This window comes from Ananas comosus, linkage group 16 (assembly GCF_001540865.1).
Source record: "Ananas comosus cultivar F153 linkage group 16, ASM154086v1, whole genome shotgun sequence".
Lineage (NCBI taxonomy): Eukaryota > Viridiplantae > Streptophyta > Magnoliopsida > Poales > Bromeliaceae > Ananas > Ananas comosus.
The window spans coordinates 8,871,963-8,889,107 of record NC_033636.1 but is presented as its reverse complement, the minus strand read 5'-3'; the positions used below and the strand labels follow the sequence as shown (position 1 = coordinate 8,889,107).

The following is a 17,145-nucleotide window of genomic DNA, read 5'->3' as shown; positions in this document are numbered from 1 at the left end:
CGCCCGGCTAATATGGGCTGTTCTGGCCCAGAACAGCCTACATTACCCCTTCGCCCAATCCAATGTAATGGACTGGGCCAGACTCCACCTGCAAGAAACCGGGTCTGACGGGCCAGCCTAGTTCTGCTCAGGCGTAACATGACCCTTTTTCATATTATTCTCACATTACAGAGAGAAATTTCGAGAAAGGCGCACAATCTCGTGCCCAAAGTGAAGATTATGGACGTATCTAGTTACGAATCTATAAAATTTATACCCAAAGGTAGCGTTTGGTTCAGGTATAAGCAAAAACTAGTTATTACAGAAATAGGTACAAATATAGAGATAAGAAAAATAACTTTTGGATGAAAATTGGATTGTTCCCGGAAATAAGAAAAATAGCGTTTGGATAGATAATATGGAATAAAAAAAATAATGGATAATTTTATATAAAAAACGAAGATATTGGTGAAAATAATTATACCCGGTTATCATAGGTAACCGAGAACTACTATTCTCGGATAAAAAATTAACGTTTGGATATAAAGAGGGGATAAGGGGTTATCCCTATACCTATCCTCTAACCAAACACTGCATGGGTAGAAGTCCAAACAAACTAAATTTTTAAAATGGCACGGACTACTATACAATTTACAGGAGCAAGAAGCAATAACCTTCTTGCAGAAAGAGGAGAGAAGGGGGCAACAACTTAAAACTCTGAATCAAATTTTCTTAACAACAATTAGCTATTAGAACATGATCTGATGAACAGCAAAGCCGATCCATTCGCCCCGCGAAGAACCATCATCCTCGCGTCCACATAGGACCCACACACGAGCCTGGACACGTCGAACATCTCAGGTGGAATCTGTGTTCTAACCTCTTGGAGCACATTTTTCGCCGCATCGACACTTAATGAAGACGACTCGTAACTAAGCGATATATCTATACCGTCCGCGATGAGTTTTACGGCGGGTAGACTCGAGGGAAGCTCCTTCAATTTTGTCGCCTTCCACTTACTGCGTGGCAACTTACGAATAGAATGATTTTGGAAACTCAGCTCTTTCGATTCACCTTCTTCTTCCGTGAAATAAAGCCTCCCGGGAGTTATGCTGACGGAAGATTTTACGTGGAGAGATCCGGGAGCTCCAGACTTGTCGTGGGGCCAGTTAGGCGTCGGCATGACCTTAAAACTGATGTCTGATGAGAGAGAAAAGACGGGGTGGTTCGAATGAGGACTTGGCACGAAATTTAGGTATGCATTGCTGATGAGGACTCTTGGAGAAGGTTCACGAAGTGTTAGTCCTATGTGCCTTCCGGTGCTGTACAAAAGGCGCCATCGACCAGGCAGAAGGTCAAGCCAGCTCTAAATGCATCAAAACAAACAGAAAATAGTGAGGAAAGTACCTAATCAGGATACAGTCTTTACCAAAATAATATCTTAGGGCATGAAAACACAGAGTTAATGACAATCGAGAATTGTCACATTTCCTCGCGAGTTAACTATCCGAAGTAGCCGAGATGGAAATTACTGATAACATTTAGAAATAACAAATTTACACATGCCTTCTACGTACTTTTCGATCCAAAGGAGTAAAATAAGTGTGTTTAGATTGATATGTTTACCTTTGGTCTTGGACGGGGGTTCAGCAACTCAATTAGTTCGATGAAGTGAGCAATTCTGTTACGCTGCACAGATGAGAACACCTCTTAGCATAAAAAGATGGGACCGTAACAGCTACGATTTAATGCAAATTTGAAAAACTCATATATGCAAGGCTTGCATTTTTATTCTCTTTCTTTCTTTAGCCATGCCTCATGATTAAATAACAGAGTTTTTCATGTTTGAGAGAAACAAAGCACCTCATGGCTGTCAATTTGTATCTTAACAGTTTTAGCAGGATTAAATTAAGACAAAAGTTCATATACCTGATGCCGTCCATAGATATAATCTTCTGCCATACGGACTGCAGTAGAACCTAAACCCCACCTAATGACATCCATCGATGGACTTACACGCCATCTAGGTCCACATAGAAATGGGTGCCTCAATGCATCCAGACAACTGCAAGCAGAAACATGAGAATCAGGGTGGCTAAGAAAAGAACAATGAAATGAGGAGTTCAAGCGGCACATACTTACAATTTATTGAGCTACTGGACTAGGATATGAGCAGCTCAAAAGGAATGAGAAGTCAAAAGCATAATATGCATGTCAACTTTCTCTCAAAAGATGAACAGCATTGCCCAGTTTTAAAATATTATCAGTGAAAACCAGCAACATAGTATGATTAAACTAGCAATAGTTTTTCAAAAAAATTCCTTGGTAATTGTCAAGACAGTCATGAAAGATGTGCCGCACTCCCACCTAATCCGCTCAGATGGCTTTGTTGCCAAAAGCAAAGACAAAAGATTCCAACCCGCACCCCAGTTCCTATCCAGCATCTGAAACGGGCACAAAAATAGTAATAGTCAGAAAAGGAAGAATATGTTGTTTTGGTTATGCACTTCGCTAGTAAATAAGTTGAGGAAAAGAATGGACCAAATGGACAATTACTTGCAAACCAGCATTCCCAGAAGGAGAATTTCGGCATAATATTGGAAGGAGGAACTCGCGCAAGCATGATGGATCGTTTCCCTGCATGTTCAGAAGCATCTTCACTCTCCCATAAAGCAGTTTAATAGGCATTGAATATAACACAACAAATTTAATAACAGCATTGGCATTAAAAGCTTCGGAGCACAGTAGTAGTAGCACAGAATTGGAAAAGTACCAATAATAAATAGCTTAATTCATCACCCATGTGCGGGTAAAAAGACTTCAAATGAAAAAAGGGTTAACCTTAGTCAAAAAAGACTGGAACTTCAGGAAGATTGAAGGATTCATGAGCTCCTTTAGGATCAATTTTGCCATGATGAAACCAACACATCTGTACAGAATATAGAATTTTTATTACAAAGTGGCAAAGCAAACTAATTTGGTAAGTTTCATAACTTTCATTCTAATGTGTCTGGGCTCTCTAGCTGACTTGCCCCATGCAGGAAAACCATTTTGATAAGGGAAATCTTAGATCAAAAAGACACTCATGAAAACAATAATGATAATAAGAATAATGATTATGATGTATGGCTTGTTCTCTATCTTACCTCATGTCAAATGCAATCATCATTTTTCTCCTGTCAGTGTTACCATCTACTAGATTGCCACTTGGAGTGTTTTCATAGAAATCCACAGCATTTCCAAGAATTCCAACCTAAGAAACAGAAAGACTAAACCAGCTTAGGTAAAAAGATTTGAAGTCTGATAGAGTACGCGATGAGATTGTTCAATTCAAAAAGCTCCGTCTCTACAGAACGTATAGTAAGGCGTCAATTTTTCTACTTTGTACCCATTTTCTGTTGCCAATACAAGCCTCATGTGCACGAGCACACATTGCATGTATCAAAGTTCCTCTACATGCATGGCCGTAGCAGTTGCATACCTCAAACTTACCCTCACTTCATTTCCATTAAGTAAAAATCTTGACAAACCTACGATCAATATTAAGAAGAGGTGGTCAATGGTAGACCATGATAACCCTTCTTTTTAACTCAATAGTATGACAATGTATAAAAGGTTAAGATCAATAGATGATGTAATCAATTTGCTTATGCACAAAGAAATAAAAACACTTACTAGTAGATGCATCACTTTTTTGCCTGAGTGAGAACTTCAAAATTGTTCTCCCGCAAAAGAAGGGAACATGTATTTAAAAAATGGACCTTAAACTGCAATAGAAGTAATACACGGCCAGCTATCTAATGCAGCTCATGTGAATTAGATCTCTTTCATTTAAATCAATTAAAAAAATAAGGTATGTATTCCAGAAGAGTCGCTTATTACATTCATAAGATAATCTTAAGATAATGTATATATCCTATTTCCCAGTTAATACTAACATAAGAAGTAATAACATCTCAAAGTAAAAAATCGCTACAGGCACCATTCATACTTGATACAAAGTTTGATTTGACACAAAAAGAAAACATTTTGTCATTTTAAAAGGACAGTCCATGCAGGTCAAGCAAAGAGAGTCACAAACCCAGACATCTTAAAATTAATTGAAAGACATTTAACTACCTTGACATGTTTGTCAATTGGGCTTATATGTACATTCTCCAGCCTCAACTCTGTATGGGCCAGTCCATGGCTATGCAAGTAATTGACCTGCAAATCCAACAGTGCTTCTTAGATACCAGTAAATTAGATTAAAAACAAAAAACAACAAAAAGGTGGGAGGTAACGTTCCAAAAGAATTTTAACAACTGCTGTAAATTGTTCCAAGAAGATGCTTACACCAATCAAAAGATCTCTCATCAGAATCCTGGTGAGACGCAACTGTCGGGTGACAGCAGGCCCTCCAATGGTGTCATCCCCCACCCTTCTAACATATTCTTCATCCAATGCCAGTGTTGCTTCTAATGTTGGTAGCCAATCAGAGAGCTGAAGCCAGTGCCTCAGTGAATAACTTCCATGATACTGAAGGTAGAAAAAAAGGAAAAATTCTCAGATAGTTCCAGTTACAACGTTCTTTGTCTAGCCGATGCAATTTTCACTCACCACTTGGCAAATGAACATTTTCTATAAATCAATTTACACAATCTAGTTATGAATGCCCCAAGAAAGCATCAAAGCAATTGTAACCACTCACGCCATGCACCAATGTAAACAGGCCTTCGTTCCCAGATTCGCCATCGAACATGTATCCATGTACTTGCATGGAATACGAGTGGTACATGAGCTGACGCCGAGCAAGCTTCTTTAACACCTGAAATTAAACCAAACACAATAATTTGCCAGTACAATTTTCCATAAGATCATGAACAAAAGCAAAATCAAGTATCGGTGAGTTGATTCCATCCAATGCACCTGCAAAGCACGGCGGCCTCTACGCTTAGCTTGGATGCTTGTGAGTTTCCGCAGAACCACCCTCGAATTGTACAATGGGCTGTGGAATTAAGCAACCACGCCAAGTCAAAATTCTAACTCAATTTCAAACTCAAACAATCAACTACTAACGAGCTTCCTGCTTATGTTACTGGAACCCTAACTCACCTCTTGGGATCACAAACCGTCGCCTCAAAGATCACCTCGTCCGACTACACACGCATGTACAGATTCAAAACTACTTAATAAACCGGCATTTACGTATAACATCGAATCACGAAGAAGTGGAAACTACTTCTCAAACCCAAAAAAATTCGAGCGCACCCTTCCTTGAAGCCCGACGCTGACGTGATCGGAGACGGCGAAATCCGAAGCCCTAAACCTGAGCACCGGCCCCGCCTCCTCCTCCTCCTCCTCCTCCGCCACCACCGCCGACGCCTCCTTCTCCGCCGCCGCCGCCGCGGCGCGCTTCGGAGCCCTCCTCAAGGAGCACCTCGCCCTCGGTCGCCCCCTCGGATCCGGCGCCGGGATCGGGAACCGCGGCGACGAGGGCGTAGTGGGGGCCGCGATCCAGCGGGGTGCGGGGTAGAAGGCGATCCCGCAGAGGGCCATGGGAGGGGTGGGGGGATCGGATTAGGGTTTTGGTCGAAGAGGAGGAGGAGGAGGAGGAGGGGGAGGGAGGTGAGAGAGTAGGAGAGTGAGAGGTGGAGAGAGGGAACCCGCTTGTATAGTGAGGAGAGAAGCGGGGAAGCGCGAGGGAGTTGCGTGTGGGAAAGAGGCAGAGGCGTTGCCTCCATGAGCTCGTCGCGCGTCCACCTCACTCCTTCCGTAGTCCGAAGGAGGAAGGTAAATTTGCACCCTTGTCCCTCAACTTTTATCTAATGTCCCTCCGATCCTCAACAGCTTCTAAAATAAATCACCGCATAGCTTAACTAAGTTAGTATAATTTGAGAGACATGATTATGGAGTTGAGCTCCAATGCAATGCTATATGTAGAAAACGGATTTCATTATCACCCATTTATTTTTTATTATAAAGCTATCAAATTGACGATCGGCAGTGTTGAACATAATTTAGAATTGAGCTCCTATACTTTTCAAAGTACCAAGTTATTGATACTTGTAGATTTTTAGTTATTGAATTAAGAAATATATGATTAGGATGATGTGGGCCCCTTAGGGTTGAGTGGGTGGTTGGTTGAATAGTATAATTTAATGGTTGAAAATGATTCGAAAAATAAATCTAACGGTAAAAAATTTACAAGCACCAAGTTCTTGGTGCTTTTACAAGCACCATAACTGAACTCCATGATTTATATCACTTTGAAATATTTAAAAATTAAATTTTAAATCGTTTCGATATCATAGATTTAATGATCAAATAATTTCAAAATTTATAATTTTAATAGTTAATATGAAACATTTTTTAATTTAACGGTAAAAAAATATCTAAATAAATTGAATTTTGGTTAGAAAATTTTTTAAACCATTTAAAATAAGATCTATACTCTTGATATTGATTACAATATTTCTATAGTCACCTTTTAAAGGACATTTATTTTTAATTGTTCATTTTTATATCTACTTAATGGATAAGAAAAAAATATTAAAATATAAAATTTGGTTTCTAAATATTTCAGCCGATATAGATCTTACTCAACAGTGACAATTGTCGATTTGAAAGCTTTATCATAGAAAATAAATAGATAACAACGGAGCTCGTTTGCTACATTCCGTTATTATGTACAAATTAAACAAATTTTTTCATCACACTTCTTAACTACACATAACAAAAACTGCTAATAATTTGCCTCAAGTAATTTATACATCAAAATAAAAAATATTATTGTGTGTAATTAATGCATCTATATAGTATGACTTTTTTATCCTTTTCCTATTCTTAATTCAACAATTCAATTTCATAATTTAAAAAATAATACTTAAACTCGATGATAAAATAAAGTGACACAAAGAATAACAACAAGGCATATAAAAACAAAGATGTACGAAGAAAACACCCTTTTTCGTTGATAATAAAGCGAAAGTGCACGTCAAGCTAGAAAACTTGAGAACTAAATAGAAACATTTCAAATGTTTGGGAACTAGGATGAGATTTACAGGAAGAGAAATATCTAGTGCTCGCTTTCGGGTCGGGTCGGGTCGGGTCGGATCGAGTCGGGTCGGGTTGGTTCGTGTGTTGGAGCAGCAAAGCGCGCATAGCGGGTTTTATTGTAGGCGGGCCGTGATTCGTGAGCCACAAGATATTGGGCCGCAGTAAATACGTGGTGGGGCAAAATTTGCAACGAGATTTATTATTATTTTGCAAATAATTAAAAAAAATAGTCGTGGAATTTTGGATCTCTCACCTTTAATAAAAACAAATTATTCTATAAAATTTCAGCGGATTTATCAAATTTGATAAACTATTTACTTTAGTTGTATAGAATTACTTTTAAGAAAGTTGCAAAAGTTAAGATGAGATGCTATTTTTCAAAGTTGCCTTGTGGTTGAGGGGGTTTAATATATTGGGAAAAATCATATGTGACTTGTCAATTGATTATTCAAAAATTTTCAAATTTTAATTTTACTATATAATCTTTTTATTTGTTAGATTTGAATCAGCCGACAACGCCTTATCTTCAAAATTCAAACTGATTATTTTAATAAATTTATAATTACTAAAATCACATAAAATATACTAACTAAACATTTAAAGATAACTGATATCAAATTTTAAAATCAAAATGCCTTTGACTAACTCACATAAAAACTTAAAAAATTGTATAATAAAATTAAAATTTTGAAAGATTGAACGGCCAAATCACTGTGGCCTGTAATTCATAGAAGTTATATACACACCTACAATTTTACTATCTATATTCTAGACTAGATGTGCAGGTATATACATGCATGAATATGTTTCTGAATGTGTCTAGTGCGAATATATAGTCAAATAGATACACAAACTGGGGTCGCAAGAGGCCGGACGTTTCGAGCATCTTCACTTAGCCTAGGTAGTTTGTAGGGGACGACGTTGCAATCTCGTGGCGTACACAAAGTCGAGGTTGGTGCTCGCAACCTTTTCTTGCCTCGGATTGTTACTCGCCAGTTGCCTTGAAATGCCCGTTTATGTGGATCGACGAAGTGAGACTAGCACGGCGAAACAAACACGCCCTAATTCCTTCTACAGTAATGGACACCTAAAATGAAAAAGGACTCCAAAAGTCGGCGACGAGAACCCCGACGCCGCCGAATTCACGTTAGGAACACGGTTTCGGCGGCGAAACAGCTTCAACCGCCGACTTCAAAACACGTACATGGGCCTGGAAAGCAGGCCTGGTATTGTGGCGCGACTAGGCCGAGCCCAATTTTGGGCCGAGGCCTTATAATGCTTTTAAACCTTAGGAAATATACCACCACTCAAATCGCGTTTGTCCTTTCTCTTCTCCCGCATCGGGCGGGGCACGCGTTTCCCTCCCCCATCCAACTTCCAAACCCTAACCCTAGCCGAGCTTTATCCTCCTCGTCCATGTCGAACCAGTTCTACAACTACGGCTCCTCCTCCTACGACGGAAGCGCCGCCTCCTCCCTCTACTCCATTCGCTCCGCCGCCAATCCCTACCTCCCGGACGCCGTCTCCTCAAGGCTCGCGAGCGCCGACCCCTTCTCCGCGGCCGCAGCCGCCGCCGCCGCCGCGGCGGACACGGCCATGTACTCCTCCTACGACCTCGGGGCCGATCAATTGTACGCGCGCTACTCGAAGCCCACCGACGCCTACAGGTACTCCGCCGCCGCGAAGACGCCCGCTGGATCGGCGGACGCGGCGGTTTCTGGCGCGAGACGATCCGTAGAAGGTTCGAGCTTCGATTTCCTTCTCACTGAACTTGCTTTTGATGTTCATGAGTGGTTTACTGAGATAGATACTTGGTTGTTGATCGATGAAATCGCTATGCTATCAATGCCTTTGTGCCTAGGCTTCTATTTGGGCTAATTAGCTGTTTGGATTCTTAAGATAGAAGTAGATGTTTTACTATTATGGGTGTTCAGCGCAATGTGCCTGCGAGATTACTATGATCAGTTTTAGTTGCAGTTACTGAGTATCAGCTGATTCAGTAGGTATTAGTGGTTATAGGAACACTCTTCTCGAGGAGTGACAATTATGATTCATAATAACTATGTGTATCACCTATTTTTTATGCTAGTAATATGCATGATATAAATCTAAGTTTATGACTTATTTTTATTTTCTAATGTTGTAATATAACCATTGGTTATGTTCTTTTCTTATACAAAAAACTTATTATAGTTTCAAGTGTATAATTATGTTATAAGTCTTTTTCCTTATATATTCTCTTGTATTACTTATCTATAGCTCTCTATCATCAATCTATTCTGGGAAGCCATAGTACTATTGGGCAAAGTCAGGCTTTATATTCCACAAATTTGGTCAAACGGCCTAGATTTGAAAGCAATCTTCCTATTTATCCTCAACGTCCGGGGGAGAAGGACTGTGCTCACTATATGTTGACAAGAACCTGTAAGTTTGGAGAGGCCTGCAAATTTGACCATCCTATCTGGGTTCCTGATGGTGGAATCCCAGACTGGAAAGAGGTGACTATCTATCTATCCCCTAATATATATGTATATATATATATATATTTATATTTATATATAGTGGGTATTGATTTTCCATTCGATATACTAGTGTTTAACAATTTCATGTCTATTTAATTCTATTCTATATTTTACACAGAGAACAGTTTAGACGTTATCTTTATGCTCTATATTTATTGCAATTTACTTCATCTTTATACTAAAAATCCATGTTTTCCTATCGGCAGAACAAGACTATGTACAAATATCAGTAATTATTAGCTGCCTTTATGGTTAATCTTCTCATTTTCATGTAGTTGCATGTTCGGTTGAAGTTAATACCATAGGTTCTTAGGAGTAGTTAGCTTTTATTGGAATTATTTCATACTTTATTATTATGAGAGGAGATTACTATTTGTGTGTAAAAGACTAGCTTTTAAGGTTCTGGATTTGGGAGTTGTTCCTAGAAAAATCTAAACAAAGTGAATTTGATGCTACTTGAAAAGTTTGAATTCCATTTTATTATGTATGGATGTACTAGAATTTCTTCAGGTCATTCTTAGATTGAATTATGACATTTTCATAGCACGCCATCTTCTGTTGCTTTGTAACAGTAGAATTAAGCCAAAGAGCCATTACATCTTAGTTCTGGTGGCTAGTGATAAAAATGATCACTTGGTTTAGTTGATATCTATCACTTGATAAAATATGAATTTTATTTGTTACCGTACAGAGATGTCGTTGCTAAGGTTGTTGTCGTGTTTGCTTTCTTTAAAATGTTAAGTTCTTTGTGCCTCCTACATATGGTCTGTGATAAATTACATTGGTTCAACCGTGCTTAGCTACAAAATCAGGATCAAATATTTTGGAGAATCTGAGATATGAGTTTGTGTTCATGTTTCCTTTTCAACCCCCTCTTTTGTTTACATAAAATGTGATGCAAACATCAAATTAGCTATTTATGATTAGCAGTTTGGTTGTTACTTTAATGTTTAGTTAAGCATTTGTTTCATTCCATGTTGTACAGTTGATCCTCCTAGACTTTTTCGCTGGTGGTATCCTTAGATTGGATTTTCCTTTACTTATTCACAATTGTGAAATAATAAAATTGGACTGTTATTCAAAGAGGGAATAGTTTTAGTTTTCTTTAGCTTACTACTTTCCATTAATACGTTATATGCTACCTCTTCCCTTTTCTTTTCTTATCTTTTGGGTCCATTGCGATGTCTCCTCTTTTTACTCTTCTTTAACCTGTTATTATTTTTGATTTTTGTGAATCTAGTCCTCCAAAGTAGACTTTTAACTTCAGAAGAGTTGCTCCTCCTTCACATATAACTTGGGAGGTACTACATTGTATTGCCTTCCAATATTTTTGGCCTTTTCTGAGTCATTGGAAGAATCTTATGTAACTCCTAGAATCTTGCTACCTTGCTATTAGTAACTTGAAACCATAGGCTGAATTGAAACTGAATTCTCTGTTCTATGATAATTTCCTCTCTGATTTTCTTTTTCTTTCATATAATTGCAACATAGATTGCATTAAAAATTAATCAAGGTAATTATTTTTCTGCTGTTCCAGTATTCACCCTAATATCTTGCTTTTGCAGGTGCCACTTGTCCCAAATGTCGAAACTCTTCCAGAAAGACCTGGTGAACCTGATTGTCCTGTAAGGGGTTGATATTCTGATTACCTATATTTTTCCTTGCTATTTTGACTTATCTGCTTCTGTATATAATTTGCAATCTGGTAATTGCAAAATGTAGTACTACATGAAGACTCAAAAATGTAAGTTTGGGTCCCGATGCAAGTTCAACCACCCAAAGGAAATGAATGGGGAGGTTTGTAGGATGTCGTCCCCCCCCCTCTCTCTCTCTCTCTCTCTCTCTCTCTCTCTCATGTTATTTAATGAAACTGTAGGGAACCGAAATCTCGGATGTTTCAGTATTACCTGAGAGGCCTTCGGAACCATTATGCACGGTAAGAAGTCTCTGCATTCCTGGGCTTTTTTTTGTAGGGTCAATTTGTTTCCTCTTTGATGTGAACTTCATTGCTCTACAGTTCTACGCCAAGACTGGAAAGTGCAAATTTGGTGCAAATTGCAAGTTTCATCATCCAAAGGATATTCAAATACCATTAAGCGGAGAAGATGCTGGTGCCACGGTAAAGGCAGAAGCAGCAGAGATTGATGGTTTAGCTGGTGGAGATTCAATGCTCACAACGACACATGTTACAATTACCCCTGCTTTATTTCACAACTCGAAGGGACTGCCCATAAGACCAGTAAATGCCATACTTGAATACTTATTTTTCCTAAAACTGGGCATATTAGGTAGAGATCATTTGATTAAATAAAGAAGCTTTGATGGTGCTATTGGCTTTTGCTCTGTCTAGTAGAATTTTAAATATGATATTCACACGGTGGAGGGCCATCAAGATACTTTAAAGCTTATACTGTTGCATTCGAGCATATCGGCTTGCAATTGCATTCTGAAACTTTGGTTTCTTATCTTATGTTAGTTCATTTGGTTGGAAGGTTTAAATTTTTGTTTTTATGCTCTTTCTTTCCTTTGAGGGTATTTTAATTGACTTTGCTAGGGATATTAATAAAGAAGTGCTTCTGTTGAACTGAATGAGTTCAAGTTTTTTAAACCAATGTACTTGTAGAAATTAAAGTAATATCATCTATCTACTGAACTTTTACCTTGCACTGCAGGGCGAAACTGATTGCCCATTTTACATGAAGACTGGCAGGTAAATCTATCTCATGTTGAATTAAGTTCTTCTATTGCAGTGATTATTTATCTTTCAGCACTCAAAATGCGTCACCTCCTATATCTTTTGTCACCAGCTGCAAATATGGTGCTACCTGCCGCTACAACCACCCTGACAGATATGGTGGGCCGCCTATAGTATTGTGCTTTTTTTTTAAAAAAAAAAAATGCTTTATCTGCTTCAGTTTAATGAATACATAAATTATTGGGTAGTTATTTGGTTGGTTTATCTATGCAGCGATCACTCCACCATTGGCTGCTGCTGTAGGACAAACTGTTCTACATCCGACGGCAACTAATCTACCTTTTGGAGTTTTAAATCCGACTGCTAACCTTTTCCAAAGCTTTAATCTTCAGCCGACCCATGCATCAGTAATGCAGAAATGACCACTTTCTACTTTGGCACATAATGGTTAATGACAATTAAATTGGAGTTGGTTTGATGTCTTTAGTTGTATAACTAATATACCTTATTTTTTTCTTTTGCTGGGCACAGCTTGCAATTGCTCCAACTGTCTATCCTCAACGCCCAGGAGAAGTTGAATGTGATGTATGTGTGCCGTATTCTGGTTTCTTGCTTAAATCTCCAGCTTCTTTAACAAATTGCCAAGTCCAGCCCTAGAAAATCTGATTACCTCTAGGGTGTTGACATCTCTTTAATTTTTGTGCAATGCAGTACTACATGAAGACTGGACAGTGCAAGTTCGCAGACAGATGTAGGTTTCACCACCCTATTGATCGCGCAGCTCCAGTGTCAGATGCAAAACAGACTCTGAATGTCAAGCTAACCCTTGCTGGGCTCCCACGAAGAGAGGTACAATGCCGTGGCCAGTCTCATTAAACACATCTCTAGTACAAAGTTTCATTTCTGATGCATGGGATTTGTGAACCCGATTTCTGTGGTGAAAACCCTTCGTCTTTTTTACATTAACTTTTGATGGTTTCAGCATGTGCTTTAGATGCTCATTTTGTTTTCTTCAGTTTTTACCCCTCCAATATCGTAATCTTGCATCGTAATCTTGCATTTCAATAGCCTCTTTAGCCAAGTTGGAACTTTACAGAAGTGCTATGATATTTGAGCTGTTTGAAGAACCAATATGACAGCTTTTTGATTAAAATCTGTCGCAACTCGTTGTTGCGACAAAAGCCGAAGCATCAAATTGGAGCTTCTGCTTTGGAGCTCATAAACTTTTTGAAACTCCTACATTAAGTCTCTCAACTTCTATGCTTGCCAAATATTCAACTATTGCTTATGGGAAGTATAAAGGTCAAGAATTTTAGTGTCCATCAGCACGAGCTATATCTACTGTGCCATATCGTGCCAACAAGATATCGACATGATACAGTTCCCATATCGATGGCACAGCTCAATACTCTTTTTTTTTAAAAAAAAATTAGTAAATAATATTTTCAATAAAGTTCAAAAGATTTGATAAAAATATATAATAAGTAATTAGAATATTTTGTTATTAAAGAAAATAAATATTTCATATCAATATATGTCGGCGCACATAATTTTTATGATCACTACACATCGGCACGGCCCGACATGCACTGTGCAGTATAGTGTCGGCAAGTTTTCGTATGACTCGATACCAAAGCATTTAAATTCTTAATAAAAGTTGTTCTGAAATTTTGGTAGGATCGACACTGCCTGTGGAAAAAGTTCACCTTGAGAGATTTATCGAGTATTTAGAGCTCCCCATTGCTGCTTTAACCATGCAATGGATGCTTTTAATTGAGTCTTTTTTCATCTTCACAAATGTGTCGACGGCGTGAGAGGTGAAAATGCTAATCCTTGATTTACTTAAATGATTGCAGGGTGCTACCGCCTGCTCTTTCTACATGAAAACGGGCATGTGCAAGTTCGGCTCAAACTGCAGATTCGACCATCCTCCGCCAGGAGAGGCAGTGGCCATGGCCGCGATGCAGGGAAGCGGAGACGGGGAGGAAGGCGAGAACTGAAGAGCAGCGTTAGCAGTCAAATATGTCTGCTATTATCAAGCTTCACTTTTTTATCCTTTTTGTGAACTTTAGAGTCGGGTTATTGTTTTTTTTTTTTCTAAAAAATCTCACGTATTATTTGACTACATACGGTGGTGAACTCTGTCTAATGTTCCACTGTGTTGTTGGGCTGTTGTGACTTCAATTTGGTAGCTAATTAAGCTTTCCTGCGTTTGTGATGGTAAAATGCAGTATTATTGTGCATTATTGGGATATCTAAGCCGGTAGAATGCGTTGTGATTGGCGCAATCAGAAAGTATAATATTATAGAATGCTATACAAATTGTACCGACTGAATTAAGGTATAATCTTTTTACGATAGCTTATTTTGGGCTTTTAGGTCAAGCCTTTATTTATTAGATCATTAAGACTGGTGGTGGAGCTATTTATCGAGCACCACCATTCAAGCATCAAAACGATCCATAATGGATCCATAATCCAAGGACTCAAAACGATCCATAATCCCAAGGACTATAAAATTGATAGTACTAAAATTTGGGCATTTTAAAAAGCATCGAGCTCCCTCTCATTTCTATAATGTTACTAGAGAATAATATAGAAGTATAGATTATAGAGTTTGGCTATTATAGACTATTAAATTTTTAACTAATTTAATTATTTTTATATGTTAAATTATACTATTCAACTAATCACTCCCTCAATCCTAATGGATGACTACCATCCTCATCACATATTCCTCCCTCTAAGAGTCAAAAATTTAATAATATTAATTATTTGGTGCTATTAATAGTATAGTACTCTAATTCTAGAAAAATAATTGTATATGTTTNGAGAAACGGGAAAAAAAAAAAGAAAAAAAAGAAGAAACCACGTACAAATATGTATGAAATGGAGTGGAATTCCTCAATATTCTCATCCGTCGTTATTATTATTATTATTATTAATTAACGTTAGAACAATTTATCTATCCTCTTTAAAAATCACAAGAAATTGGGAAAATCTTCCCCCATCCCTACCCCCACCCCCACCGAAGGAAGAAGGAAGAAGGAAGAAGGAAATAATAAAATGTTCAAGAAGAAGAAGAAGGGTAAATAATTAAGGGTAATTACAGTAGGTCTCGTTCTTGATGCAGAGGAAGAGCCTCTCGTACGCCAGCGCCATCTTCGTGGCGGTGAACATGGAGGCCGCGTAGTCCCTGCAGGCCCTCCCCCGCTCCGCCAGCCTCCGCGGGCCCTCGGCCACCGCGCGCTCCAGCGCGTCCAGCAGCGCCTCCCCGTTGGGCGCGAACGTGAACCCGAACTCGTCGTCCACCACCACGCTCCCCTTCACGCTCGGCAGCCGCGTCGCCGCCACCGCCCTCCCGCACTGCATCGCCTCCATCAGCGTCAGGTCCAGCCCCTGCGGCCGCAGCGTCGGGTCCACGAACACGTCCACCGCGTTGTAGAACCCCCGCAGCCTCCCCGCCTCCACCGCCCCCACCACCACCGCGTTCCGCCCCAGCTCCGCGTACCGCTGCGCCCACGGCCCCGACCCCGCCACCAGCAGGTACGCGCCCGGGTGGCGCAGGCTCAGCCGCGCGAACGCCTCGTAGAGCAGCGGGTGCCCCTTGTCCTTCACCAGCCGCCCCGACACCCCCAGCACCACCGCCGCCTCCTCCGGCACCCCGGCCGCCGCGCGGAACGCCCGCCCCGCCGCCGGGTCCGGCCCGAACTGCGCCTCGTCCACCCCGTTCAGGATCACGTGCACCCGCCCCCCCGGGATCTGGTACACGTCGCGGAGCATGTCCCCCGCCGCGTCGCTGATGGCCACGTGGTGCGCGTAGCTGCGGAAGAAGCGGATCTCGTCGAGCACCTTGAACACCGACAGGGCGAGGGACCGGTTCAGCGCCGGGGAGAGGGGCTCGCCGGGCGCGCGCGCCAGGTCCTGGTAGATCCCGGAGTGGAGGGACTCCAGCGAGATCCCGTGCCACGTCGCCGCCAGGTTGGGCACGCCGCGCGCGCGCCGGTGGAACACGGCCACGCTCTCCGAGTGGACCGCGTCGAAGGCGCCGTGGGCCGCCGCCTCGGCCTCGTACAGCGCCCACGCCTCGTCGCAGCGCCACTGCCCCGCCGGGCCCGCCAGGAAGTGGAGCCGGATGCCGCCGGCGCCGCCGCCGGTGGAATTAGCGGAACCGCCGCCGGCGTCGTCGTCGGCGGCGGAGGTGAAGACGTGGATGCGGTGGCCGCGGGCGGAGAGGGCGGAGTGGAGGGTGAGGGCGTGGCGCTCCATGCCCCCCGGGGCGGAGGCGACGGGCCACTTGCGGGAGAACACGGCGATCCTGAGAAGCGCGGGAGGGGGCGCCGAGTCGGAGAAGTGTAAGCTGTTCCAGGAGAACTCCGCGTCGCGCAGGTCCCCCGACCATGGCTTGGGGTCGGAGCGGGAGCTTCGGAGATTGGTTCTCTTGCTGGGGAAGGAGGGGGAGCAGGAGGAGGAGGAGGAGGAGAAGGAAGGGGAATGGTGGAGTAGGAGGAGGAAGAAGGAGGCGGAGAGGAGGAGGAGGAGGAGGAGGAGGAGGGAGGGGGAGAGCGAGAGCATGGGGGCGGTGGAGCCGTTCACGGGTCGCTTGGGCCTGTGGAGGGTGGTCGCCGCCATTAATGGTGTGAGCGAGAACAAAAATTAGAAGAAGAGTAGGGTGGGGACTGGGGAGGGAGGAGGTGGGCCGTGCTGTTATTAAGGTGGTGATGGTGAAAGGTAGTATTATTCTCTGCACCCTGTGCATCCAACCATCGTGCACCGGCTGCCACCTCTCTTCTATTCCATCTAAAGCATCAATAAAAAAACTGTACGGCAGGGATGCGTCTTTGTTTGACTCGATAGTTCTTCGTCTACTTTTAATTGCAACTAACTATCACAGCGAGCTGGGCAGCTTAGA

General features: G+C 41.4%; 3 protein-coding genes across 3 annotated transcripts; 1 reads left to right on the top strand and 2 right to left on the bottom strand.

The window, feature by feature from the left end:
- On the bottom strand, positions 582-5,722 carry LOC109722309 (probable plastid-lipid-associated protein 14, chloroplastic). Its single transcript, XM_020250326.1, has 13 exons — positions 5,230-5,722; positions 5,074-5,117; positions 4,888-4,966; positions 4,670-4,786; positions 4,315-4,497; positions 4,099-4,185; positions 3,126-3,232; positions 2,821-2,908; positions 2,536-2,616; positions 2,347-2,423; positions 1,909-2,044; positions 1,606-1,668; positions 582-1,345 (listed from the first exon to the last, which is right to left on the bottom strand). Exons 1-13 carry the CDS (start codon positions 5,515-5,517, stop codon positions 722-724), a joined length of 1,974 nt encoding a protein of 657 aa, XP_020105915.1. The 5' UTR covers positions 5,518-5,722; the 3' UTR covers positions 582-721.
- Positions 8,333-14,460, top strand: LOC109722355 (zinc finger CCCH domain-containing protein 8). The gene is made up of 12 exons (XM_020250391.1): positions 8,333-8,758; positions 9,277-9,515; positions 11,105-11,164; positions 11,262-11,336; positions 11,416-11,475; positions 11,557-11,778; positions 12,212-12,249; positions 12,347-12,393; positions 12,508-12,641; positions 12,766-12,819; positions 12,946-13,083; positions 14,091-14,460. Exons 1-12 carry the CDS (start codon positions 8,434-8,436, stop codon positions 14,232-14,234), a joined length of 1,536 nt encoding a protein of 511 aa, XP_020105980.1. The 5' UTR covers positions 8,333-8,433; the 3' UTR covers positions 14,235-14,460.
- Positions 15,122-17,145, bottom strand: LOC109722021 (D-inositol 3-phosphate glycosyltransferase). Its single transcript, XM_020249866.1, has one exon. It carries the CDS (start codon positions 16,863-16,865, stop codon positions 15,330-15,332), a length of 1,536 nt encoding a protein of 511 aa, XP_020105455.1. The 5' UTR covers positions 16,866-17,145; the 3' UTR covers positions 15,122-15,329.